The 24642-nt window shown below is 43.2% G+C and overlaps 11 protein-coding genes across 15 annotated transcripts; 5 read left to right on the plus strand and 6 right to left on the minus strand.

The window, feature by feature from the left end:
* Nucleotides 1-822: 822 nt before the first annotated feature.
* Nucleotides 823-6076, minus strand: LOC120447808. The gene is made up of 7 exons (XM_039629384.1): nt 6002-6076; nt 5839-5942; nt 3543-3624; nt 2723-3484; nt 2221-2632; nt 1646-2110; nt 823-1573 (listed from the first exon to the last, which is right to left on the minus strand). The coding sequence occupies exons 1-7, from the start codon at nt 6074-6076 to the stop codon at nt 849-851; spliced, it is 2625 nt and encodes an 874-aa protein (XP_039485318.1). The 3' UTR covers nt 823-848.
* On the plus strand, nt 4886-5756 carry LOC120447600 (transmembrane protease serine 13). The gene is given in 3 exon segments (XM_039629071.1): nt 4886-4934; nt 4937-5128; nt 5131-5756. Coding segments are annotated over 3 exon segments (867 nt in total).
* A 454-nt stretch (nt 6077-6530) lies between the features above and the next one.
* On the plus strand, nt 6531-8794 carry LOC120448043 (putative aldehyde dehydrogenase family 7 member A1 homolog). Its single transcript, XM_039629787.1, has 2 exons — nt 6531-6613; nt 7102-8794. Exon 2 carries the CDS (start codon nt 7103-7105, stop codon nt 8723-8725), a length of 1623 nt encoding a protein of 540 aa, XP_039485721.1. The 5' UTR covers nt 6531-6613; nt 7102; the 3' UTR covers nt 8726-8794.
* Nucleotides 8711-10951, minus strand: LOC120448044 (rRNA N6-adenosine-methyltransferase METTL5). The gene is made up of 2 exons (XM_039629788.2): nt 10464-10951; nt 8711-8968 (listed from the first exon to the last, which is right to left on the minus strand). The coding sequence occupies exons 1-2, from the start codon at nt 10949-10951 to the stop codon at nt 8815-8817; spliced, it is 642 nt and encodes a 213-aa protein (XP_039485722.1). The 3' UTR covers nt 8711-8814.
* On the minus strand, nt 8977-10412 carry LOC120448048. Its single transcript, XM_039629793.2, has one exon. The coding sequence runs from the start codon at nt 9873-9875 to the stop codon at nt 9597-9599; it is 279 nt and encodes a 92-aa protein (XP_039485727.1). The 5' UTR covers nt 9876-10412; the 3' UTR covers nt 8977-9596.
* Nucleotides 10952-10962: 11 nt separating the features above from the next.
* LOC120448046 (SOSS complex subunit C homolog) lies at nt 10963-11605 on the minus strand. 2 transcript variants are annotated; one of them, XM_039629791.2, is made up of 2 exons: nt 11285-11605; nt 10963-11226 (listed from the first exon to the last, which is right to left on the minus strand). In XM_039629791.2, exons 1-2 carry the CDS (start codon nt 11408-11410, stop codon nt 10963-10965), a joined length of 390 nt encoding a protein of 129 aa, XP_039485725.1. In that variant the 5' UTR covers nt 11411-11605. The 2 variants fall into 2 exon arrangements, with proteins under 2 accessions (XP_039485725.1, XP_039485724.1); XM_039629790.2 differs by having other exon boundaries at nt 10963-11229.
* A 146-nt stretch (nt 11606-11751) lies between these two features.
* Nucleotides 11752-13507, plus strand: LOC120448045 (protein max). The gene is made up of 5 exons (XM_039629789.1): nt 11752-11945; nt 12021-12086; nt 12445-12552; nt 12835-12958; nt 13021-13507. The coding sequence occupies exons 1-5, from the start codon at nt 11901-11903 to the stop codon at nt 13161-13163; spliced, it is 486 nt and encodes a 161-aa protein (XP_039485723.1). The 5' UTR covers nt 11752-11900; the 3' UTR covers nt 13164-13507.
* Nucleotides 13508-13676: 169 nt separating this feature from the next.
* LOC120448047 (BET1 homolog) lies at nt 13677-14561 on the minus strand. The gene is made up of 2 exons (XM_039629792.2): nt 14369-14561; nt 13677-14276 (listed from the first exon to the last, which is right to left on the minus strand). The coding sequence occupies exon 2, from the start codon at nt 14237-14239 to the stop codon at nt 13886-13888; it is 354 nt and encodes a 117-aa protein (XP_039485726.1). The 5' UTR covers nt 14240-14276; nt 14369-14561; the 3' UTR covers nt 13677-13885.
* Nucleotides 14562-15753: 1192 nt separating this feature from the next.
* LOC120448178 (lysophospholipid acyltransferase 5) lies at nt 15754-19014 on the plus strand. Of its 4 annotated transcripts, none has more exons than XM_039630024.2 (4): nt 15754-15900; nt 16213-16328; nt 16825-17855; nt 18052-19014. In XM_039630024.2, exons 2-4 carry the CDS (start codon nt 16220-16222, stop codon nt 18403-18405), a joined length of 1494 nt encoding a protein of 497 aa, XP_039485958.1. In that variant the 5' UTR covers nt 15754-15900; nt 16213-16219; the 3' UTR covers nt 18406-19014. The 4 variants fall into 4 exon arrangements, with proteins under 4 accessions (XP_039485958.1, XP_039485961.1, XP_039485960.1 ...); XM_039630027.2 differs by having other exon boundaries at nt 15762-15787; XM_039630026.2 differs by having other exon boundaries at nt 15788-15923.
* A 378-nt stretch (nt 19015-19392) lies between these two features.
* Nucleotides 19393-21112, minus strand: LOC120448180 (ruvB-like helicase 2). Its single transcript, XM_039630029.2, has one exon. The coding sequence runs from the start codon at nt 20924-20926 to the stop codon at nt 19481-19483; it is 1446 nt and encodes a 481-aa protein (XP_039485963.1). The 5' UTR covers nt 20927-21112; the 3' UTR covers nt 19393-19480.
* Nucleotides 21113-21418: 306 nt separating this feature from the next.
* On the plus strand, nt 21419-22259 carry LOC120449897 (39S ribosomal protein L21, mitochondrial). The gene is made up of 2 exons (XM_039632580.2): nt 21419-21585; nt 21662-22259. Exons 1-2 carry the CDS (start codon nt 21516-21518, stop codon nt 22195-22197), a joined length of 606 nt encoding a protein of 201 aa, XP_039488514.1. The 5' UTR covers nt 21419-21515; the 3' UTR covers nt 22198-22259.
* The last annotated feature ends 2383 nt before the right edge of the window (nt 22260-24642 follow it).

Genomic DNA, 24642 nt, shown 5'->3' on the forward strand with positions numbered 1-24642 from the left:
TGTGTGCGTGCCGTCGTCCTGCAGGTCCTGTGGAACACCCCGCCCCGCGCCTGCCTTTGGCCACGTTTCAGTAATTTTCATAACTGGCTGAATGGGGATCGGAGTGGCGGGAGGCGGAAAGAAGCTCAAAAGACAACCAGGAGCAAAGCTGAGCAATTGCCAAGAGGCGGGCGAGTACGCAGAATGTGGACAAAAACATTTTCGGCTGCTACAGCGCCCTCAACCTCATACATTAAATGGGGCCAAACTCAGGGGGAGCAGGAGTAAATATTTTTTTAGCTCCTCCGCTTATTGTCCTGTGCATTTGCTGAGGTGTCTGTCGTCAGGCTTGTTTGCATTATGCGGCGTTAATGACATCCAAAGTGGCAGCCATCCCCCAAGGAAACTCTCCACTGTCGCCGCCATCTACGACATAATTCACAGCTGCCTCACACTCGGAAAAGTTAATTTCCTAAAGGAACAGTTCGAGGATTCCAGAAAATGCTTGGGAAGGTCGTCCTTGGTATCGCCTTCTGCAGCTAGGTTGGCTTGGTCCTCAAAATGCCTTCTTCTATGCTTGCACTAGGTCTTTTATGTATTTAACATAATTAAAAAATGCTTTTATAGGTAAAAGCTAAGTGTACTATTTTCCAGAAGTCTGGCTTATGTCGACAGAGGCACATTTAAGATACTTACTCAATGTATGACCTTTTGGAGTTAGGAAACATATTGTTAGAGGATATAAGTATAAGTCTGTTCATTTAATTTGGAACCATTAAACAACTGTTCCATTTTATTCATCTACTAGGTTTGTTCACTATATATATTCTTTTGAGTGCACACCATCGTAATGGCGTTTCCCGCGTCGCTCACTTGGGAAACTCCTTGCGCCGCTTCATTATCTTCGTAATCCCGGCCACCATGGCCACCTCGGGCAGCGACAGCTTGGCATCCTCCTGGAAATCGCAACGCCTGGTTAAATGCAGCCAGGTCCGTTCCGGATTCAAGGACAGCGGCATCTGCAACCAACTGACGTAGTCGATTTTCAATGAGCCCGTGAGCAGCTGGTCAAAGGGGGTGTTCCCAATGAAGAACATGGACCTCAGCACCGAAGTCTTGGCCTCCTTGATATTCTGACCCTGGATGCCTTGGAAAGGACTCGGTTCATTGTCACCCGTTCCTAGCTGCTCGAGCAGCCAGTCCTTGTTGAACTTTAAATAGTTGTATACCACTTTTAGGGCCTGTTTTCCAATATTAGTGGTCAAAACATCGCTGACCAGGACTTCGGCTATGTAATCTGCGATTCCCACATCCAGTTCCATGGCATAGTTATTGGGAGGACTGTGGCTCAGGCGATCGGACTCCGCATTTGTCAAGGCCAGGTCATCCATTTTGATGGTACTCACAGCACTCATTCCTCCAGCTCCTCGGTTATTGCTCCCTGGAGTTCCCCCGAAATCTGTGTCCAAGTTAATACTTTCCTTCGCCTGTTTAAGAAACAACTCGATCTGATCAGTGTGCTTGTCATCTTCGTCAATGGAGCAAATGGCCTCCGATATGGAGTAACATATGGCAGCCTTGTCCTGGTCCTTAGCTGATCAGAATCGAAATAGTGAAGGAAAATATTTAAAATGTTTCAAACAGATGAACCGTACTATTTACTCACCCTGCTCATACATCTCTGCTGTTTTGATCAGTTCTGTATAGAGTGCCGCAAAAACCACCTGCAAAAGCACAGAGTCTCCCAATGGCTTTGTCGAAACTGGAATGATATCCTGCAGCAAGGAGGCGATTTTGTACAGCCCCTCGGGAAGGCAGTCCCAGATCTCAGAGACGCACGTTAGGGCCAAGGACATGGCCTGGTACATACTGGCTCCATTCTCCACGGCATTCACCAACATATCCACCACACAGTCGAGTACGGGGTACACGAAGTGCATGATGGCTTCTAGCCAGGGTGTTCGCTTCTGGTTCCACACCTGTCGTTTGTCCAGGCAATCACTCCATCCCGCAATCGCGTGTTCCTCCAGTGTTTTGATCAGGCACGACTTGATGTCTACTGCCTTGCCAACGGCTACCACCAAATAAGTGAGAGATAGGACGATCTGGTAATTGGACTGACCTACGGGATCTGAATGGAAGTGAAGGGGTACTATAATGTAAAATATCCCTAACTTGCATTTCAAGTAAAAAACAATACCTAGAATATTTTAGTTACCAACTCACTCGATCGCATCTTACCTATATCCCCGGCTATAGAATCGGTGACATTGAAGCACTCTCCACGACACAAAAATGCCTCGCACTTTTGAGGGGCGCCTTCAGCGCTGGTAAACGAAATCTTCGCTACGTTTTTGAAGTTTTCCGAGGAGGGTAAGTACTGCATCAGGTGGCGCATTATAATGCCAGTGAGGTAGGCGTCCCTCATCAGCAGAATCTTCAACAGATAGGACCAATCTGCCTCGGGGAAAGCGAGTAACACCCGCAAGTCCAACGAAATAGCTGTGTTGGTGGAGAGGTCTGAGAATTCGGTGACCCACTGACAGGACTGGTCCTTGGGAAAGTATCTGGGAAGAGCAAAGATGATCCAAGCACTGGGCAGTCCGTGCCGAGAACTAAACATTTCCATATTGTCCAGTCCCTTACGGAAAACCTGCAAGAAAAATGTAAAAGTATAATTAGTTCTTGTGTGATTTTCAAGATGTAGATATCTTTTTGGGCGCTTGCAAGTCTTACTTCATACCTTGGAAAGCACTCCCAACGGCGATCCTCTTAGGAGAAGGCAGTAGAAGAGCTCCTTGCACTTGGCATGGATATCCCTTATGATAACGCTCTGGTTACTCAGCTGCAGTCCCACATAGGCCTCGCCACTCTCGCAGATGTGGGGCAACAGTTCGGCGATGCAGAGCAACATGTTGCATATATCCACCAGATGGAGCGTGGATCTTGCCACACTCGTTACTATCTGAGTGTACCGGACCGTGAGCACACTAAGCGTTTCGTTCAGCATTCCGGCGAATATCTTTTGGGCCATCTTCGGTGGCACTGAATTCCACAGATCGGCTTGGGTACCCCTCATGTAATGCCACCACATCTGGACGGTATAGGAGCCCCTTTCCGACTCAAAAAAAGGTTGGGTATCCTCCCAATGCAGACAGTCGGCATCCTGCATAATATAAAGTAAAAGGAGCCGACAATGGAGGTCGAGAAGTCGTTCAGCCAGAGCCTCGGACATCTGGGAATACTGCTTAAAACTGAGCTTGAGCGCTCCTCCCTTTTCATCGCCTTTGGGTGGACATATGGTAGTGGTTGCTGCCTGCATATAGACACTCAAAGAGTTTTTGACCAGCGAGGCGGCTCCAATGGTGGCAGTAAGGACAGATAGGTCGGCGTGATCCAAAGACTCCTGGGAAAGGCGATGTATGTGCTCCAACAGTAAGTCAGCAGACTTCGTGACCAGCTGCACAAACTTATCCGGATCGGAGGTCTTCACGGTGACACTTGTCTGAGAAACATACCATCTATTTTAAAAATTCCAATCAGTTCAAATAACTTAAGCTTACAAAATCTCCTTCATCCATTTCCTTTTCTGTGTGCAACAGTCCAGATGGCTTGCGGTACGAGGCGAAGTACTCATCTTCCCACCTAGGTATGTTGAAGAATATTTTAAAATGATGTTTAGATAGAATTTTGTTAGAATTCGGCATAAGAAATTATAAAATAAAAAGAGTAAAAATGTCCAGATCGACCGGGCTAGTGATTCCAATCAAGAATATATACTTTTTATGGTGTTTTTTTACGAATCTACTCTACGAGTAACGGGTATAATTAAATTTTCAAGAAAGGAAGAGCTAAACACGATAAGGTGCTCATCAGGAAGCTAGAGAGAACATTATACTTGAGTTTCGCGACTATCAGATTCATTATATACCGTTTCATTTTAAAGTGCAATTGCGAGAAAGAGCCCAAAGCCCAGAGCACCCAGTATGCTTAATCTCAACCTTCTAGCGTTTTAAAGCCTTCTACCGTAGAGTAACAGTAACGAGTAACAGTTATAATGAACATGTTCAAAATTCTTCCTTGCGCTCTTACAAGCTGAGTATGGGGTACATATGTATGTATATCGAGGAAATCAATTATTGCGTTCTTGCTTATTAAAAAAATGAAATGTGCGACGTTTTAATTTATTATTTAATTAATGCAGTGTTAGATTGAAATGTTGGCCAAAAAAATATATTCAGCAAGTACAATATTTGTTGTTAGTACAATTAAAGTGTTGTAAAATAAATATTGATCTGCACTACCAGCGTAAATTATCGCATTCCTTTGGAAAATATGCATTGATTATAATAGGTCTTTACACCTTTTTATACCCGTTACTCGTAGAGTAAAAGGGTATACTAGATTCGTTGAAAAGTATGTAACAGGCAGAAGGAAGCGTTTCCAACCATATAAAGTATATATACTATATACTAATATGTATATATTCTTGATCAAAATCAATAGCCGTCTGTCCGCCTGTCTGTCCGTATGAACGCCTCGATCTCAGGAACTATAAAAGCTAGAAGGTTGAGATAAAGTATGCAGCTTCTAGAGACATAGAGAGCAATTAACCGCCAAAAAATTTCTCGTCTTTACCTCAATATGCCAGAAAATTTGCAAATTTGTTGTTTGCATTTCCACAAGCTGAGTAACGGGTATCTGATAGTCGAAGAACTCGTCTTTAGCCTTCTCTCTTGTTTATTTTAAGTTGAATCGACATGCCTACAGTGACTGATTAGTATTTATTTATATAAATATTATTATATTTTTATATAATATATAGCTTGAAACGGCTGACAAAGCTGTGAAAACAGAGTCCGAGAACCATTTAAAAAGGACTCCTAGCTGATTGACCTCTAGAGCCATGTACAGCAAACTAGAAATTGTTGCAGTGCTCACTAGTCTACTGATTTTTTTTCGGTATCAGGATCGGCTCAATTCCTGCAGACCATCTGTGGAGAAAGAGGACATGCACTATCCCCAGATGCAGTGGGTCCCTGGGCAGCCTTTCTGCATTATTCCGGGCGCATCGTTTGCGTTGGAACCCTGATTCACGAGCGGTTTATCCTGACAGATGTACAATGTGGAGACTCCGTTGGAATTATCAGACCTTGGGGGAGTACGGAAGAATTGGTTCTGAACTGGCGGAGGACCATGTGGTCGCTGCATTCTTCAGAAACGCCAACTTTAATCCGAAAACGCAGGCGAATAACATTGGCCTAATGAAACCGGTCCGAATTGTAGTATATAAAGAGCATATAAGACCAGTCTGCATTCTGCTAGACTTACGAGTGCAGACGTTAGCTGATGAACTGGACTATTTCAACTGAACTACATGGCAGAACTCAGACAACAGCTCTGGGCTGAGCTCCATAACTGAGGTCCGGATGCCGCAGGCATGTGGAGAACTGGACAAGAGTCAGTTCTGTGCCGGCCTCAAGGATCTGGAATCCTGAGACGAACCCTCTGGCGCAGCCTTGACTCGTGAAATTAACTATATTGGTCCAAGCCGGGCAGTTCTGTTTGGAATCGCGAATACAGTTAAGGGAAATTGCTCAAACTCGCGAACTTACACCGATGTGGTGAGACTGCACCACTGGATCGGTATGGTAATCTATTCCTTCAACACAAAAGATGCTATGGACGAACCACACAATACTGTTACAACTGAACTGGACGAACTGTATAGACCACAACGAAAGAACAGCGGCTTTGAAACCACGTCCAGGAAATAATAAATTCGCTTATATTGTAGATTTTTATATTACTAAATAAATATATTCATCGAACAGTGAATAAAGTGTAGTATCTACTTACCATCTTATTAATTTGATGGCCGCAAAGGAGGCGTAACGTGGAAAATCCAGCTTCCCACCCACAACTCCCGAGCAAATTGGTTCCTGGAGCACCCGCTGATGTGTCTACTTTTTTGGATAGGAGTTGCGTAATTGTCGACAAAGGATGGCAGTGGGATTGGTACCTGGTAAAACTCGAGATCGCGCTGCAGTAAAATCGGCACTCTGTCCATTAAGTTTCCCTCTTCAAGCACCTCCATTATGTAGGTCCTGATTTGAATACCTTATAATATATAATTATAAAGGCAGCAAGCTGCTGAATATGTGCGAACGACCAAACAATTAACTTGTTGCCAGGGAAACAGAAGATTCAACCAATCGAAAGCGGAAATCGCACATCAACAGCGATATTTTATCAGAACATTCGAAAAATGTAGTGAAAACTAAAATCATTTATTATTTGCTTCTTATTTATTATACTATTTATATATGACGGAACTTGGGGAAATGGTCAAAAGAAACCCATAGTGGCTCACTTCAAACAATTCGAACGCCCATCTGAAAGTATGCTTCTTTTTATGACCAAGCTGCACTCAACCTCTCAATTCCTTCAGTTCAATTGATAAGACCCCAGGCAGCTCTCCAGCCCCTCCTCTCTGCATTTAATTCAGTTTGCGGCTGCGATAAGCTGCCCACAAAAGCCGCTTGTCCCGCTGGTTCAGCATTCAGATTCTGCCCTCAGTTGATAATTGACTTGCGACTCGGCCAGTCGTTCCTTCAATCCGGGCACCTACCAAGTGAGTACCTTCTAAGTGAGATGCTATCAGTGGATCCGCTCTGCTGGGGATCTGAAAAAACTTTCCAGCCAGCAACCGTAGAACAGGCGGAGCTGTTATCGCTCGATAGGACTGGTATCAGCTCTTAATCAGTAATCCATAAATCTCCTCACCTTCTCCTCCGGCAGAAAAAGAATTTTATAGAAACAACCCTGGATCTGAACATGCCCCTTTATGCATGTACAATATATATGTAATTAAAAATTAAAACTCCAATGAATACTCTTCATATTCAACTAATTTATAATTATAGTTTCGAATGATCCTCCTTCGATATTTAAATAATCTGTAGATGTAGGTACTTCCTAAATTATCTCTTTTATTTAATAATTAAATTGTACTAAGAAAGCTAAAATATGGATCACTAATAACCACTAAAAGTTATTTTTAACGTTACAGTGAACTCAAACATTTAAAGGTTAATAATAGATGCAACTTTTTTTATGCAGCATGTTGGCACACTTGAGAAATATTTCGAAGCGGGCGCTGCCCCGCCGCTTGGTTACCCAATCCGCCAGCTACTCATCGTCCTCGTCATTTCTGATCGACCAACCGGAGTACAGTTTCCTGAAAGAATTGGGACTGGAGCGCGACAATCCTGGTGTATATTCAGGTCAGTGGCAGGGTCGTGGGCCATCCGTTACCAGCTACGATCCCGGAACTGGCCGACCGATTGCCAAAGTGCGTCAGGGAAATGTCCAGGAGCTCGAGCAGACCATTGGGCTGGCGGTGGAAGCCTACAAGCAGTGGCGACAGGTTCCAGCTCCCGTTCGCGGTGAAATAGTCCGCCAAATCGGCGATGAACTGCGGAAGTACAAGGAACCCCTGGGAAAGCTAGTCTCCCTGGAGGTGGGCAAAATCTACAGCGAGGGACAGGGAGAGGTTCAGGAGTTCATAGATATCTGCGACTATGCGGTTGGCCTGTCCAGAATTTACTCCGGTCAGCTGATCAACTCGGAGCGTGCGGATCACTCGATCCTGGAGGCCTGGCGTCCGCTGGGAGTGGTGGGCGTTATTTCGGCCTACAATTTCCCCAATGCTGTGTTCGGTTGGAATGCAGCGATTGCCTTAACCACCGGCAACAGTGTGCTGTGGAAGGGAGCACCCAGCACTCCTTTGGTCTCGGTGGCTACCACAAAAATTGTTGCTGATGTGCTGCGCAGGAACAATCTTCCGCCGGTGGTTACCCTCTGTCAAGGAGGAACCGATGTGGGTCAGACCTTGGTGGCTGATAAGAGAGTTAACCTCGTTTCCTTCACCGGCAGCTGCCAAACTGGTCGGGATGTGGGCGTCGAAGTCCAGCGCAGATTCGGCAAGGTCATCCTAGAATTAGGTGGTAATAATGCCTTAATCATCGATGAATCTGCCAACGTGAAAATGGCCCTGGATGCAGCACTCTTCGGGTGCATTGGCACCAGTGGTCAAAGATGCACCACCACCAGGAGGATTATTGTCCACGAAAAACTGCACGATCAGTTCGTAAAGGCGCTGGTTGGCAAATATCAACAGCTAATTCCTAAGATTGGACACCAGCTTGAGGCTCAAACTCTGGTGGGTCCCGTGCACACGCAACAAAACGTGGAGAACTACAAGGCAGCCATCGCGGAAGCGAAGTCCTTAGGAGGAGCGGTGGCCTTTGGAGGCAATGTCATCCAGCGGGACGGTTTTTACGTAGAGCCCACAGTGATCACTGGATTGCCCCACGATGCCAGCGTTGTCCATCGTGAAACCTTTGCACCAATCGTGTACATTCTCAAAGCCAAAAATGTGGACCAAGCGATCGAATGGAACAATGAGGTGGAGCAGGGCTTGTCCTCTGCCATCTTCACCGAGAACATTGGGCAGGCCTTCAAGTGGATTGGAGCCAAGGGTTCCGATTGCGGAATCGTTAACATCAACACCACCACCAACGGCGCCGAGATTGGAGGAGCTTTCGGAGGCGAAAAGGCCACTGGGGGAGGTCGCGAGTCTGGATCGGACGCCTGGAAGCAGTATTGCAAGCGGGCCACCATTACTGTCAACCACTCCGGGGAATTGGCCTGCGCCCAGGGTGTTGTCTTTAATGTGGAGTAGAAAACAAATATGATCAATTTTAATGTGCTACAATTTACAATTCAAATACATATAATGTCCAAAACTAAATGCAACTGATATAATTCTTCCTATTCCTTGCCGATTTCAAAGCGCCAGAAGTCAACCTCGATATCTCTGGACTTCTGCTTGTGGAACTTGTAGCTGGCGTCGATGTTGTACCGGAGTTCTGCGACCACAGAGCCGCGGGCGCCCCATTCCTGTGCCTTTTTCTGAATGTAGGCCCTGTGGAATATGAAAATCGAAAATTAAATTATAACTAAAATGTTAAATAGGGCTAACTGTTTTTTCAGCTGTTCTCTATAATTTATTCGTGGATATCTCCTTTTTTACACCCCAAATGAAGGAGGGAAACAAGTTTGGAAAGCCGAAGATCGGGTGTTTTGTAATTTTTTTAAGCGAGTTCGCTTAAACTTTCAGGATAGTGTATGACCATCTAGAGCCATTTTCGGGGACACTGATGATCGAAGTTGAAGACTAGACATAGCAGTCACAGTTTTAATCTGATTTTTCATGTTTAGTGGCATATTTTCTAAGAAAAGGAACTAAACTCTAGCTAAAAAAGGTAAAAATGTAATATTTTTTTAATAAAACAATGTGTCCTAAAAATATAATAACAGATTTCCCCTCTAACGAAAACTTTGTATGATCTCAAAACTCTTGCAATTATTTTTAGCATTGTCAAATATTTATCGTTTTATGGGATCAAACATGATACCCTTTTTATTAAAGAAATTACTTTTTATATTATTTAATTGCCTGCTAATTAGTTTTTAATTTTCTGAAATATTCCAAAATTTTAAGATATATTTGTATGAATTGGTGACACGTTCCGCGTGATAACCAATCGACCTTAGGAGTAAAGCAACTGCAGGCAGTTGGGACCGCTGCGGCAACAACCGGCCCCGCAGACAGGAACCACTCCATCCCTGGGGATGCGGCTGCAGAGAAGCGGAGGACCGCGGTAGTCTTTTCGGAAGCAGAGTCTTTCGCACACTGTCCCCCCCGCCGACACTCGGATGGCGGTGAGGCGGCACTGGCCGCGGCCCAGGATCTGCGCTTCAGTGGGCAAAGGGACTAGAAGGGTCGCTAGGAATACAGTGAAGATCAGCAGGCAGCGTGAAAGGACCATCTTGCTGCTGGCTATCTAGTTGCTATCTGTAACTTGTTGGTGTTTCTGCGGCTTTTATGGTTGTGGGCGGCGCTCTTAACAAAATAACAACAATAGTATAAACAGCGATAAGGAAGAACGCTAAACAAAAATCGACGACACTTGTGTCTCTTGTTTACTGAACCAATAACAAAACATCTCGCATCTGTTTATACCATACTCTTGAAGTATAAATCTTCATATGCTCATTAATTATTTATGAATATCAATATGTTTTAAAATGTACTTATATAAAGACCACCATTACACATGCACACTACATGAGGTTCTGTTTAATGAAAAGTTCTCATCCTTTTAATTTAATTATCTAAAAGCTCAGAGAACGTTTACCCATGGGTTACACTGTTATGTAAGCTTGGTTCTCTATAGCCAAAGCCTCAAATAACAGATACCTATGCAGGATAGAAATCTGAATATTTTCAAAAGTGTTGTGATTAAGATCGTAATCAAGATCATGAATACATAATATATATTTTATACGGTCAGCTTGTTACTTTTCAACAAATATAGTAAGCCCTCCTAGGTATAACTAATTTTATTTTGGCTTACCGCGTTGACGTCTTGTGGAGGGAGTAAACTGCTCTGTTGGCCAGCCGTAGGGCCACCTCCAGAAACCGCATGTCCATGCCGGCATTGTGTTTTGTTCCGAATGGGGGGTTCATCAGCACCGTGTCGAAAGACTTCTCCCACTTGCTGCCGATCAGCTGCAGCACATCTGCCCGCACGCAGTCGACATTGGGAAGCTCCATCTCCACTACATTGCCCCTAAAGGTGTCCACAGCATCGCCATCCAGTTCAAAGCCAACTGTGAGCTGTGCGCCCAGAAGGGTGGAAGCAATGCTGAGCATTCCGCAGCCACAGCCCAGATCTCCCACCAGTTTTCCCTCGATGTCCTCGTGCTGCGACTGCATGTGGTGCGCCATACAGGCGGCTATGTGCGGTGGAGTGGGGTACTGTTCCAAAAGGATCTTGGGTTGCTCGAAGCCGTCAACGCCCTGCAGATACTCCTCCAGTTTCCTCAGCTTCATCCGGGCCATTGTGGATCCGGCTATTTGCTGATATTGTGGCTGGGCGGGGCGTTCGGAGTGGTGGGAGTGGTCGCGGGCGACGGCAGCGGCTCCAGACGAGGCAGCACGGGTATAAAGCTATTTCCAAAATACGAATCCTGAGGTATAAAGAAGCCCAAAGTCGTAGAGCTCGTTGGATTAAATGCAGAGCGGGCGGTGGATGTGGCATTGGAGGCAATGCCCACGCCCGTCTGGAAGTCGGGATTCACTGTTGTCGGCTGTCCCAGCAACTGGGGAGCGGGCATCTGCTGGAAAGGAGCATGTAAACACATTTTGCACTCGCCATGTTCCCAACCAACTCACCTGGTTCGCCGGGCTCAGACCTAGGTTTATAATCCCGCCCGCGAGCAACTGCTTCTTCGTCTGGATCTCCTCGAGTATCTTGCGGTTCGTCTCGGCTTGCTGGGCACTTGTGGTGGGAAAAGCCATCAAATAATCTAGGTATGGATGAGAAAAGGTCGGAACTATATCGAAAACTTCTTGGCGAGGAGTGCTTCTGCCGCTGCCTTTGGCATTTTGCAAGCAGTGTGGTCACACTGGCGAGTAATTCAGTGTGACACAAACAGTAGCGGTATTCTAATTAATCCACATGTGCACGTATTATTAATAAAATGTTATTGATTTCAAACAAACAGCACTGTGAAGCACATTTTAAATGTGTATATAATATATAACACTTAAATACAACGAAAGTCTCCTAACAACAATACGAAAATGGGTGGGTTTTGGTGCATTTCAGTTTGCTGTATTATTACAATACGTTGATTTGGTCACTTAGAGAGTCTTACAACGTGAGCAAACAACAACAAAATTACATGTTTAATTACAATAATCACAAACAAAATTTACAAGTTTAGTGCTATAATCTTTGAAATTATTTATTTATTCGCGCACAAACCCTGAAAACAAGTGAAGCAACATGAGTATGAGCGACGACGACCGCGACATAGACATCGAAAGTGACGTAAGCAAGTCGCAAAAGAAAATACTTATACGTGCGCTTAATATCGATTATAATGCCGAATTTTTGACTTTTTAGGAGGATGGGGATTCGGACAATGGTTTAGGATCCTCGCGACACACGAGCACCGCCAATTTCACCCAGGTGACTATCCATTCAGCATAATTTGAGGAAGAAGAAGCGACTGCGCACATTGGCTTTTGTTGATAAACAGAAGGCACACGTGTTGTTGTTGTTACGTTATCGTGAATACGTTACAGCAGAGTTCACTGCAATAGGATTTGTATTTTAAAATAATCGGGAAGGGACTAGAAAACCCTATTTTTATTACTTTTATAACTAGAATTGGTAGAGTTAGGCAATCAAATTTCAAATTATTATCAACAAAATGCAACACCAAAATATTGAGGTTTCGTTTTCGTTATTACTATTCTTAACTCTGCTCTATTTATATACCTCCTCTACATATATGTGTATGCTAATGTGTTATGTTTGTTTCAAGGCCGAAAAGCGGGCGCACCACAACGCTTTGGAGCGTAGGCGGCGTGATCACATCAAGGAGAGCTTCACCAACCTGCGGGAGGCGGTGCCCACACTCAAGGGCGAGAAGGTAACCCAGAAGAGCAACAGGTGATCCGCTTGCGAACACTTATTGCCGCGAAAATCCGATGTCATTGCATGGCAGTTAGTTTTTAATAAAATTACATTTTTGCAAGTCAAATTAATAAGCCAATGGTCCAAACTAGACATTAAAAGCTTACGTTTGGCATTTTACTCAATCAATCGCATAAGATCTGTTCTAAAAAAATCAAAGTTTGAAGTACATAAAAAATCGATGCCTTGGGTGGTTAGAAATATTAAATCATTAAATAATACGCATTTTATGTTATAGGCGAGTCGAGCTCAAATCCTGAAAAAGACCACAGAATGCATACAGACGATGAGGCGGAAGATTAGTGAAAACCAGAAGGACATCGAAGAGATCAGGAAACAAAACAACACACTAGCCAAGCAAAGTAGGCAAATACTGCTATTTATTAGCAAACAACCTTTTGAGATCCCTTTTCATATTTTCCAGTTCGAGCGCTGGAGAGTCAAAATGGGGATCAGTTTACTGAATTTCTCAGCGAGGAGGAAGTGGGCAGCGAGGAGGCCGAAGACGATGACCTCGACCAGGACTTCAGTAGACGCAATAAAAAGATGAAGACCTTCCACGCATAGCCGCTGCTGCAGCCAAAAGTGCTGCTTTAAGGCGTGTTCCTGGTTTCGTTTTCACCGACATTCTGAATTCTTACGTGGAATAAGTTCAACTTTGAGTTGTGTTTTACAAAAGCAATAGCCCTCGAAAAGTTGTGAAGGAAACGGTTCCAAATTCGAGTTAATTAAACTTCAATAATACTATGTGGAAATTAAAACAGTAACAAGTCCGATAATCATAATTATCATTAGCTGTAAGCCCATAATGTAACCCACCCAATCGACCTTAAATTGTATGCGTGTGACTTTTGTACTTTCAACCAATTATTAATCTCTGCGCAAAAAATAAAGTAAGTACGTAATTTAGAAAGAAGGGTGCTTCTTAGTGAATCTTATTTTAAAAGTCGGAAAATATGTCGGACGAGCGAGTAACAAGTTTTTTTCCCATTTATAATTTGCATTTTATGCAATTCACATTATAATCAGGTAGAATCAGACATTTTTTAAGTAATTGGAATAGTAACGTTTGAATAAATCTTGAATTAAAAACTCATTGCTGATTTTAATAGTTCTTTCTTCTCTTACGGATCCGTCTTAAATGGGTTTGTGCTTAAAAATATGATTTTAAAAAATATATTTAATTTTATGTCAGGGCCAAAAGGGAACCGCATTCCGAACCAAAGTCAACTGTGTCTACACTTAACAATACAAATCTGTAGGTATATATTTTATAAAATTACCAACAACTACTTGAACTTTAGGGTCATCCAGAGGATGAAGAAAACGACGAGGACGAAGAGAAACATGTAGCACATTTGGCGAGCACCTCCGCCCTGTTTGGCCAATCGCACCACTCGCGTCATCGTGTTGCCCAGAAATCCACTCGTCCGGTCCATGTCGTCGTCAATTCCGCGCAGCAGTTTGTCCTGGTAGCGCACCTCGTTGCCTATGTCGATGGTGAGGGACTTCAGGGCGCCGATCTTTTGCTTCAGCTCCTCCGCCGCCTGCTCGTTTTCCGCCTCCAAGGCGTCATGGCTTGCGGGATGGGGTCCTGATGGCTGCTGGTTCAGGGGCTGGTAGGGGTAGTTGTTGCGGCGCATACTGCTCCCCGAGTGTGCCAGTTTGGCATCCGGATTGCTGCGGATCGGATGAAAATAATAAAATTAGTTCAATGTTCGCATATCTCAGTGTCGATCAAGTGACACGTAAACGTAAACATGTAAGCTCACCCAGCGGCAGAACAGCGGTTGGGTTATTCGCTTCTGGGGTCAACCTCTGTGGCTGACTGTGCATTGACCCTTGACCCCGTGTCGTAATTTTCAGAGTCGGTTGACTAATGCTTCTACTAATAAACGAAACTTTTTAAATTCTCATGCAATTGAATTTCTGGTCGCCGAGCAGTGTGACCAGAGGACAACAGCAAAATAACTCCGCAATGCGTGCAGCAGACTTTACGATATTAATTAAACCTTTGCTTCCCTAAACGCATTTAATATCGTAAGCTGTTTCCATAACAAGATGTTTAGAAAACTGACTTGTTTAATATAAGAGGTCCTGTTACACTGTTTTGTGCTATTATATTTTGAAATATTTAAATAATTCAGAAAAATGTGGTACAAATGTAAGATATGTGTAAGAATTATTTAATAACTGAGCATAACGCACTGCTTGTAATAAGTAGTTTTATGCAAACATAATTTTTATTAAATATTACTCATAAACGTTTTCAGTAAAATAAGTGATTAAGTATTTTAATTAAGGGGGGGGTAGGGTTTTAAAGGGAGAAAAAAACAGGTTTTTACAGATTTTTTTTTGGGCGTACGGTAAAAGTAAATTTATTTCTGATTATTGTACATTAAAGAGTAGTATTTGAACTATATTCTGTGAAATATTGGTTGAAAAATATTGAAAATTGACCGAATGGCAGCAATTCTTCGCAGGCGCCTCAGAAAAAATACATTTTGCGGTGCACGTCATACCTCAGCACTGGATAATTTGATATGAAATACCCAAAGTTTTTCCATTAATTTTTATGTCCCTCTAGGTATCCCTGTCGAGTTTTTCCATTTATTATAATTTTTGAACTTTTTACAAAACTTGAAAGTGAAAATACCGATTTTTGGCCAAAGTTCATGACTATTGTTGTTAATAATAAAAAAATTAAAATCAAAAACGAAAAAATCTCGACAGGGTTACCTCATAAATTATGTAAGGAAATACAGTAAAAAATTTGAGAACGATCGGTTGAATAGATTTTGAGATACAGAGTGCACCGACTCAAAAAACATCGATTTGAGAAAAACGTGTTTAAAGTTTTTGTTGCTGTCTTCCCCGCTGAGGGATTACTCAGGTAGTCGTTCGAGACCCGCCTACTTCCAAAGCTATATCTTTGTGAGTTTTGCTCCGATTGACTTCCTATTTACAGACAACAATCTTGAGTTACTATACTTTCATAATATGCAATTAAAAAAATCACTTTTTTTGAACCCTCAAAACCCTACCCCCCCCTTAAAATGTGGTGCTTTAATACTTCGTTTTAAATGTTAAACACAGTGGGTTAATCCGTTTGTCTATTACTGTTAGAGTCCGGTAATTTCTATAATCCCGCCTACGGGCACACTGCTCCAGTGTTAGTAACTTAAATTTAGGTAATTTTGGCCACAATTTGGCATGTCGCTCTCGATTTTGTTGCTCCCATTCGCTTTCATCAGCTGGCCGTGAAATCAATAAGCATAAAATATTCAAGTCCGCGCGGTGGCAAGTGCGTCATCATCAAATTCAGTGGTTTGCCGAGATAATGCGACCTTTGCATTTAAATTTTCATTGACCCTGACCAAGTGCACTCGTTTGTTGTTGTTGTGGCTGCTCTTTCGGCTACTCTTCCTCTTATCTTTATCAGCCTCCCCCCCCTACCCTGCGCGCTTTTGATGATCACAAAACAATCAGTTTGCGTAATATGCGACTATAACAACAGCAACAATTACGGCGTGATAAGGACTGGAGCGCAATAACCCAGCGAATCGAATCACGCGAGCAGAGTTACTGATAGCACTGCAACCCTTCTCCATTCCAGATTTAGCATGGCGGAATTCGCGGAGGTCTTGCCCCACAATGGCCTGATGAACGGGATCGCCTCGGGAGTGGGGGTGCCCGTGGAGGCCCTCCGGTTGCTCCTCACCATTTTGGCCGGTAAGATGCCGAGCACCTGGGCTTTTGAGTTGGGCGCTAGATAGTCAGCCTCAAAGTGAAGCGATTAAACTGAGATATTTTCTTAAGATATCTATGGATATATACATACATATAAGCATATCACGCAAATGTAATGCACATATACCTAGGTTATAGGTATGCACAGGTGTTTATAAATGATGTACCTATCATTTAAGAGGCTGTTTTTTTATTCTTCCTATTTTGTTGTGAATGCATACAAAGCATGTGTGATTTGAATTTATTGCAAAATTACCTTTAACCTGTCACATTTTTTAATTCAAATTAGTTTCAAATCTGAATTATAAGCTCTTCCAAATTTTAATCTGACACCAAAAATTCCGCAATAATGTGACTCATTCCCAATAGATAGGGTTTTGATAACAGTAAAGCTAAAAGAAGCTTAGGAGCTTACAAATGAACTAAACTTTTTATTGCTGAATTAATTAAACTAACCAATGTGCATTCTTCCTTTCAGGTTACCCGGTTGCAGCATTTTATCAAAAGTTTATTGCCATAATTGCCGACAAAACAGTGCATCACATGTTCTTCGCTGGATGCGGCGCTGGGTTATGTTACTTCAACTATGGTCGAGACACATATCACTCACTCATAGCCATCCTGACCACCTATTTCCTGGTACTTCTCGTGCGAAAGAAAACGCAAATATTTCTGGCCATTAACTTCGTATTCCATATGAGCTACCTGCTGCTGGGATATTTCTACACCTCCAGCAATGATTACGATATTCTGTGGACGATGCCTCACTGCATTTTGGTTCTTCGGATGATTGGCTATGGCTTTGACATTACCGACGGACTAAAAGACGAGTCAGAATTGTCAAAGGACCAAAAAGAGACCGCTCTGAAAGAACCGCCCTCTGTGCTGGAGCTCCTTGCCTTTTCCTATTTTCCCAGTGGATTTTTAGTTGGACCGCAGTTCCCATTTAGCCGGTATAAGGCCTTTGTCGATGGCCAATTCCGTCAGCACGAAGGAAACGTGGAGGCTGGCATTCGTCGATTTGGAGCTGGTGCATTCTACCTGATTGTGTGCCAAGTGGGATTGAAATATCTTCCCGATTCATACTTCCTCACTCCGGAGTTTGCGCAAGTTTCGTTCGTCAAGAGAATTTATTTCCTCGGCTTTTGGGCCAAATTCAGTCTGTACAAGTACATATCATGCTGGCTGCTCACCGAAGGAGCTCTCATTTGCATTGGTCTAACCTACAAGGGAGAGGACAAGAACGGACAACCAGATTGGTCGGGCTGCAGCAATGTTAAGCTAAAGCTGCTGGAGACCGGAAACACAATGGAGCACTACGTTCAAAGTTTTAATGTGAACACAAATCAATGGGTTGGACAGTATATCTACAAGCGACTCAAGTTCCTCAACAACCGCACGATCAGCTACGGCGCGGCTTTGGGCTTCTTGGCGGTCTGGCACGGATACCACAGCGGTTACTACATGACATTCCTCATGGAATACATGGTTGTGAGCACCGAAAAACAAGTGAGTTCTATATTTTGTAGTACAACAAAAGGGTTTTCAAAGCAACTTGGCTACATAGGTTATGTCTTTATAAAGTAATTAAGTTTGTGTGCAAATTGGTATTAACTATACAACAGGTTATTAAAAAGCCAAGCAAAGTTTATGTTTATCAATCCTTACAATCAGAAACTAATCTGGTCATTCCCCCCTTTTCCAGATAACTCGTTTCTACACCAAAGTGGTGTTGCCCCAGTGGGGCCATATTCTGAACAACTCGGACATCTACAAGCTGCTATATTTCTTTACTCTCAAATCGTACAACATAGTTTACATGGGCTGGTGTCTCACCGCATTTGTGTTTCTGAAATACGAGCGGTGGATTGTGGTTTACGGAGCAGTTAGCTACTATGGATTCACTGTTTTAATACTCTGGGCTGTCTTCTACCACACCTATAATCACCTTTTCCGGAGCAGTTTCCGAAAAGAAGCTGGAGAAGATCAGAAGCTAGAGGATAAAAGCACGGACAAACTCATAGAGGAAAAGAAACCTGAAGATAAGAAGTCTGAGTAGGATTGGAGAGATAGAAGGAAGTAACTGGCAGTTCTCTAAATTTTAGTTTTGCCTTGACAATTGTTTGGAATTGGTTTTAAACACATAATCGAATTGTTCTTACTAACCAAATAAGTTGATTTACCAAATAACGAGAAACTGTAATTAGAGATTTGTTAACTAGCTATTGAAACACAATTTTAACATATATATATATAATGTCTGCCTAGTCAAGGAGGAGTCATCCCCAAGTATGCAGTGTGTATTTTGGCGATAAGATATTGTTTTATCTTGCCCAAGAACACATTCTCAGTCGTATATATATGTATATATATATATATATATATATATATATATAATGGAATTGTAAATTGAATAGGTGTTTAAACCGGTTAAGTTCAACTAGGAACTAGACAGATCACACAAGACTACGATATACCAGGGTCATTAAAAATCAAACAATTTCATTTATTGAAAGGGGAGCAGCGCTCAAGAAGACTAAGCCATAAAGACAGTTTTATACCAATGTAAAGATGATGCAAAGATATATTTTGATATGCTCTAGCTAAGTTTTATTGTCAGTAAATTGAGATGCGAAATAAATGCAATGAAATTATTTTTAAGTAAAAAGTGGGCACTTTTTTGGGTACTTGCTTATAACTTTTTCTAGGTATTACCTAAGAAGTTTCAAAATTAAATGAGACTTGCTTAAATTTGAATAAAATCGCATGCGCATTTAGTGCAATTATACGTTTGGGTGAAATATTTTCAAAATTTTGCATGCTACTAAACGTTATTAAAATTGTTGTTATATTGACCAACAAACCAGATTCAAATTCTTACTATTCTAATATATAATTCTCCAATTAAAATAGTGTGGTGATATTTTTAGACAATACTGACCCCATACCACAATAAACCATTTTCCGAAGTTAAACTACAACCCGAAATGCTGCTAATGGTTTATTAATTACAATTGTGATAAAACCAAAATCAAAGGCATATGAATTAATCGTAGATACAAGGAAACTTATTTATTGATCATAAAATAGTCATGAGAATGTACTGGGAGGTTGCTGGGATGGCTACTCGGACTCTAGTGCTCCATGGGCTGGGCATCTCCTCCTCCGCCCTCGACGCGACGCTTTGCTCCGCCACCAGCTGCTGGGTCCCTTTCCACCTCCTCAGAGATCTCACTGAACATGTAGTCGTCCTGGTACTCCTTAAGGATCTTGCTCGAACGATTCTCGTCCAGGAAGAGCGAGTAGACCTTCTTCACGTCTTCGGTATTGACTTCGGTGGCCTTGCGGCGACGACAGACCAAATTGGCTGTGGTGATTAGTTGGATGGCGTAGCGCAAACTGGTATCTGTGGCGATGCGTGTGAGAATAGTCAGGGCGTCCGGATGCATGATGCAGTCCTCTTCCTCGCAGCGAATCTTTAGGATCTCCTTAACCTCCTTCTCGGAATACGGCACAGTGCGTATAATGATCATGCGATCGAGCAGATCAATGGGAATGCCGTGGGGACTGCGGTAGTTGGTGCCCCTAATGCGAGTGATGCCGCGGTTGGTGGCCATCACCACCACCGGAGCCATGTCCGACTCCAAGGCACGATTCAGGAAGGAGAAGCACTCAATGTCCAGCATGTGCACCTCGTCTATGAAGAGTACCCCCGGGTTTATCTCAGCCTTGCCCTCCTCGCGCCACTCGAGAACCTTGTTGTTGATCTGATCGCGCACCTCCTGCTTGATCTCGCCAGTGTCGCCGGAGAACAGGGCCAGGAACCCGTGGGTGCGACTATTGATTACATCGATCTCGTGAAGGGTCACTGTGTGCACTACCTCCTTGCGTTTCTGAAGCTCCCCCTCGGGGCACTGGACGAATCTGGTCTGGGCGCCAGTGGCATCGTAGTCTCTGGCTCGGGTAAAGCTGCGACCCAGCTTGTTAACTTTTCCGGAGGCCTTGTCGATGGTGATCACATCGCCAGCCTGGATCTTTTCTTTCATGAAGCACTCGATGATCTTGTTGCCCAGATCGTAGTTGGTCTCCATTTCAGTGGTCTTGAGGGTGACCTTGCCCACCTTCTGCCCGGTTCCCGTGGCGGGGCGTTCAATCTGGATCTCAACAACTTCTCCTTCAATAATCTCGGTTTCCTCCTTGATGCGAACGCCAATGCTTTTGCGAAGTGCCTGTGACAGAGCCTCGGTCTTGCTCATCTCCAACGAGTATATCTCGGATCCTGACATGCTAGTGAATGGGGTTTCGGTGCCCAGAGCCTGCGCCATCCCCACGGCAATGGCCGTTTTGCCGGTACTAGGCTCCCCGGCCAAAAGGATACATCTTCCGGCGATCTTGCCCTCGCGAACCATCTGCACCACAACGCCGGCGGCACGCCTGGCGTCCTTCTGGCCCACCATTCCCTGGGATACCAGGCGAGCCTCCAGCACATCGTCCAATCCCAATCCGCGGATGTGCGAATGGGCGCCAATGCGCTCGATGCGAGTCACGTCGCGAACCTCGATTTTCTCGGTCTCGGCCATTTTGTGCTTTTGTTTCTGTCTATTGTATCACTGGTCGGGAGTTGGGAGTTGTACTCTTTTCCGATCTTTTCAGCGGCTCACTAGTTGTTTACTGGGCTTAAATAAGTTGCTAAGCACGAAATTCGTATATAAATTGCCGGCCTGCTTGGAGGAGTGTTGAAAGTTTGGGAATTACACAGCACTGGCCTGCGCAGCACATGCTGTCAGTGATGGCAGCATGTGAGAACATTTGCTTAAAGCAGCTAGAAATGTTATTCTTATCCAGACAATACAAGCTGCTAACTATGATACAATATATGTGATTATAAACAGATTGTTTATATCGAATTATGGAAACTAAAAATAAATTCAATTTTTCACAAAAATTCTCCCCCCCTGTGCTGTTATTTATTGTTTTTTATGTTACTTCCTATATTCAAGCTTTAATCGCATTAACTAACTATGGCTGTAAATAGCAGTGATGTTAACGTGCGTATGCTAACACAGCTGTTCGACAAAGCGTTAGTGTATTTCACTTTAGCTCGATCCGCCGACATTTATCCAATCCGATTTATTTATGTACTTTTTGAGTTAAAACCGCTGCCAAACGATGTCCTTCCTAGCACAAAGTGTGCGCCAGATGCTGCGCCACGTGCCCACTCGTAGCTTATTAACGGCAGGTGAGTCAATATTCAACAGCACCGATGTAAACAATGTGACATAACCATGGCTCAATGAAACCCCATCTTTTTGTAGGTGCCATGCGTCCCTTGAGCATATCGCCGGTAATTGGGCAGCAAAACAAGCCGGCGACGGAATCGGTGGATATATCGGCCATATCCAAAGATCAGCAGAAGGAGTGCCTGAGTATCTGCGAGCGCATCAACCGGCAGGTGCAAAAGTCCGAGCAGGGACGACTCTTCGCGGTTGTTCACCTGTGCGGCAAGCAATTTAAAGTAACTCCAGGAGATATCATTTTGGTGGAGGGATACTGGCCACCAACGATAGGCGACGAGATCAGCCTCGATAAGGTGCTTTTGGCCGGGGCCCGCGACTTCACGCTCGTGGGAAGGCCCATCCTGGAGCCCGGACTAATCTCGGTAAAGGCCACCGTGGTGGAGAAGACGCTCAGCCACACGAAGACCCACTTCAGGAAGAAGCGCAGGAAGCAGTACATGCGCATCAACTTCCAACGATCCCCGCACACCATGGTTAGGATCAATTCCATCGAACTGGCTCGTCCAGTGGACGGGAATGGCGAGGAGGAACCTTCCTCGAGGAGCTTGTTTTAGTTTAAAATGCTGTTGATCAAGAAAAATAAACCAAATTGTTGGGAAGTAATTAAGAAAACACATAACAAAGGATTCTCATTTCTCATATCTAGAGGATATCTTTTTTCAAATGCTTATTTTAGATCAAGTGATATAAAGCTGCCTTACATTTGATTTCCCTTTAATTCACTAAAAATAAATGGCATACAAATTCAATAATAAAAAGAAAGAATAATTAATAAATTTTTCTTACTTTATCGTATTGACAAAAATCATATGTACGTTGCTTAAGTTTTGTTATTTATTTATTTATTTTTACATAGATTCTTAACTTTTAAAATTTGGAAAAGCTAGTAAGATTGTTGGGGTAAATGGGCGCATGCAGCTTTCTGTGTTTTCGCTGTCTGTTCAGCAAGTCCTTTAGCAATTTTGAAAACGAAGCAAATGTTTTACCAATTTTCATTTCTATTTTTAAGCCTCTGATATTTTGCCCTTCTGCGGCTTTTTTTTCGTTTTCCATTAGAAATTCCACTTTCATCTTGATTCAATGACTCTGCCCGACAGTATTTACCCAAAACGGCAACCTAGTTTGGAATACGAACCACCCAGCTCCCGACTTTTTGCACCACGACAAAGAAGAGGCGCCTTCCCTAATGAAGCAACCAGTAGAACCTCTGCAATTTTAATGACAACCTTTTATCGCCCATCATGTTGTTTCCATCTTTCATTAAAAGACGTCGCTGCACCAAGCACCAAGCGCCAAGCACCCACCCAGCCAGGTCGAAACCGCCCAACCAGCCCAACCAGCCAACCATGATTTATAAACTACATGGCTCACATAGGATGCCTGCTGTTTTCTTTATCAGCAGATGTAAGTTGCTCCCGAGTCGGCGACTCTCGTATTTGTTTACGCTGCTCTTTCACTTTTCACTAACCAAAGGCGTTTACTTTTTAGCCTTTGCCTGGTATAGCTTGGCTTTTGCTTCGGCTTCTGCTTTTGCTTTTCCCTGGCCCCATTTTCCAGTTTGGCCTTTCCGGTTTCAGTTTTGCCAGGGGGAAATGGAAATTGAAAGAGCACGCGAGGTCAAAGAATTGCACTTTGATTGGGCCTGCGAGTTAAATTTATCGCTGTAAAACTAATTTATATATGTCTTTTTAGACATTCGTGTGGCTTTTCAAACACAGGTATTTTTGAAAAACGATTACTACGTCGTAGGTTAAACAAAGAGACTTTGAACCAAAATTGCAATAATAAGAGCATGCCAAGACCAACACAAATTACAAAATTAAAAATTATTTAATTATTTTACTAACAAAAATATAAAGGGTACACTTCTTTTACATATACAATTTTTTAATCTATCATGACATTTTAAACATCAGTATATAAACGAATTTTTGAAAATAGGTGCTTTTTTAAAAAAAATATTTGTTTTAACAATTAGTTACTTTTTGTTGAACTGTGAATATTTGTCATTTCTTAAATTGTGTTTTATGAAAATAATTTATTTTGTTTCTCGTTCGAGTTTTCACCCGTTTCCCCTTCTCTTTTCCCATCCTAGCTGCTTGGCCATAAATTCGGAGAGTTGCCTTCGCCTCATCGCTCCTGGAGGCATCCGTGGTGACACCTTCTAAATAAAATCACTTTCGCTCCATATAAAAACGCCATTAAAAATTATGGTCTCTCATCCGGGGACCCCTTCCCCCGTAGGAACCGACGTAGATGCTTCTAATGGTGCCACATCAAATTTCGCAAATTGCACAAGCAGCACAAATTCAATTGTCGACACTTCGGGCAAGTTTTGCTCAAATATCCATCACAAGAATGTGTATTCCAGCTGCACTTTGCCGGCGACAAATCAAATTTCAATATGGGAGGCGCAAAATAAAAGAGTTGGCGGAAAATAGAAACACAAATTGAAAGCATTTTGGTGTGATAAAATTTCACCTGACTGCCTGCACTGGTTGCTTGGCCAAGTTTCAGGCACCACGTCCCTCCTACTTTTCCTGATGATTATGTTATTTGCCCAGGAAAATTGCATTTGATGTGCGTTAAGTGACAAAACGGAAATTGCCACCAAGCGGATGCTGGGTTTGTTTGTCTTCTTATGGCGCCCCATGCCCTTGGCCCCCTTTCCCTGCCAGTTTCCACCCACTACCCACCACCCACCGCCCACAGTCGCACGTCCATCTAAGCCACCACTTTCTGGCAACCCTTACCCTTACTCCGTTCTCCCCGCCGTGCAAATCCCATGTAAATGCGGCTCAAGTTGGCCCAAATTTCCCAAATTTATGCGTGGCAGCGTGTGATGTATGGGGCGCAGAAGGAAGAAGGCAAAAGAAAGGGGAATGTGGACGCAGGCACTGGAAGAAAAAGTATGCAGAGAAAAGAAGCATTTAAAAAGAAGCCTAATTTTTATAGAATATATATAAGAATTAGTGTCGTTTTTTTTATTTCTTTAAATT

The sequence above is a fragment of the Drosophila santomea genome, chromosome 3L, assembly GCF_016746245.2.
Source record: "Drosophila santomea strain STO CAGO 1482 chromosome 3L, Prin_Dsan_1.1, whole genome shotgun sequence".
In the NCBI taxonomy this organism is placed as follows: Eukaryota; Metazoa; Arthropoda; class Insecta; order Diptera; family Drosophilidae; genus Drosophila; species Drosophila santomea.

Coding starts and splice junctions, on each gene's coding strand:
- LOC120447808 (XM_039629384.1), bottom strand. CDS start 6,076: ATGGAGGTGCTTGAAGAGGGAAACTTAATGGACAGAGTGCCGATTTTA. Junction 5,943..6,001: donor GCGATCTCGAGTTTTACCAG/GTACCAATCCCA, acceptor CCAAAAAAGTAG/ACACATCAGCGGGTGCTCCA. Junction 2,111..2,220: donor TTCTATAGCCGGGGATATAG/GTAAGATGCGAT, acceptor ACTTCCATTCAG/ATCCCGTAGGTCAGTCCAAT.
- LOC120448043 (XM_039629787.1), top strand. CDS start 7,103: ATGTTGGCACACTTGAGAAATATTTCGAAGCGGGCGCTGCCCCGCCGC.
- LOC120448048 (XM_039629793.2), bottom strand. CDS start 9,875: ATGGTCCTTTCACGCTGCCTGCTGATCTTCACTGTATTCCTAGCGACC.
- LOC120448044 (XM_039629788.2), bottom strand. CDS start 10,951: ATGGCCCGGATGAAGCTGAGGAAACTGGAGGAGTATCTGCAGGGCGTT. Junction 8,969..10,463: donor CTCCACAAGACGTCAACGCG/GTAAGCCAAAAT, acceptor CATATTCCACAG/GGCCTACATTCAGAAAAAGG.
- LOC120448046 (XM_039629790.2), bottom strand. CDS start 11,410: ATGGCTTTTCCCACCACAAGTGCCCAGCAAGCCGAGACGAACCGCAAG. Junction 11,230..11,284: donor GTCTGAGCCCGGCGAACCAG/GTGAGTTGGTTG, acceptor GCTCCTTTCCAG/CAGATGCCCGCTCCCCAGTT.
- LOC120448045 (XM_039629789.1), top strand. CDS start 11,901: ATGAGTATGAGCGACGACGACCGCGACATAGACATCGAAAGTGAC. Junction 11,946..12,020: donor ACATAGACATCGAAAGTGAC/GTAAGCAAGTCG, acceptor TTGACTTTTTAG/GAGGATGGGGATTCGGACAA. Junction 12,087..12,444: donor GCACCGCCAATTTCACCCAG/GTGACTATCCAT, acceptor GTTTGTTTCAAG/GCCGAAAAGCGGGCGCACCA.
- LOC120448047 (XM_039629792.2), bottom strand. CDS start 14,239: ATGCGCCGCAACAACTACCCCTACCAGCCCCTGAACCAGCAGCCATCA.
- LOC120448178 (XM_039630024.2), top strand. CDS start 16,220: ATGGCGGAATTCGCGGAGGTCTTGCCCCACAATGGCCTGATGAACGGG. Junction 16,329..16,824: donor GCTCCTCACCATTTTGGCCG/GTAAGATGCCGA, acceptor TCTTCCTTTCAG/GTTACCCGGTTGCAGCATTT. Junction 17,856..18,051: donor TTGTGAGCACCGAAAAACAA/GTGAGTTCTATA, acceptor CCCCTTTTCCAG/ATAACTCGTTTCTACACCAA.
- LOC120448180 (XM_039630029.2), bottom strand. CDS start 20,926: ATGGCCGAGACCGAGAAAATCGAGGTTCGCGACGTGACTCGCATCGAG.
- LOC120449897 (XM_039632580.2), top strand. CDS start 21,516: ATGTCCTTCCTAGCACAAAGTGTGCGCCAGATGCTGCGCCACGTGCCC. Junction 21,586..21,661: donor TCGTAGCTTATTAACGGCAG/GTGAGTCAATAT, acceptor ATCTTTTTGTAG/GTGCCATGCGTCCCTTGAGC.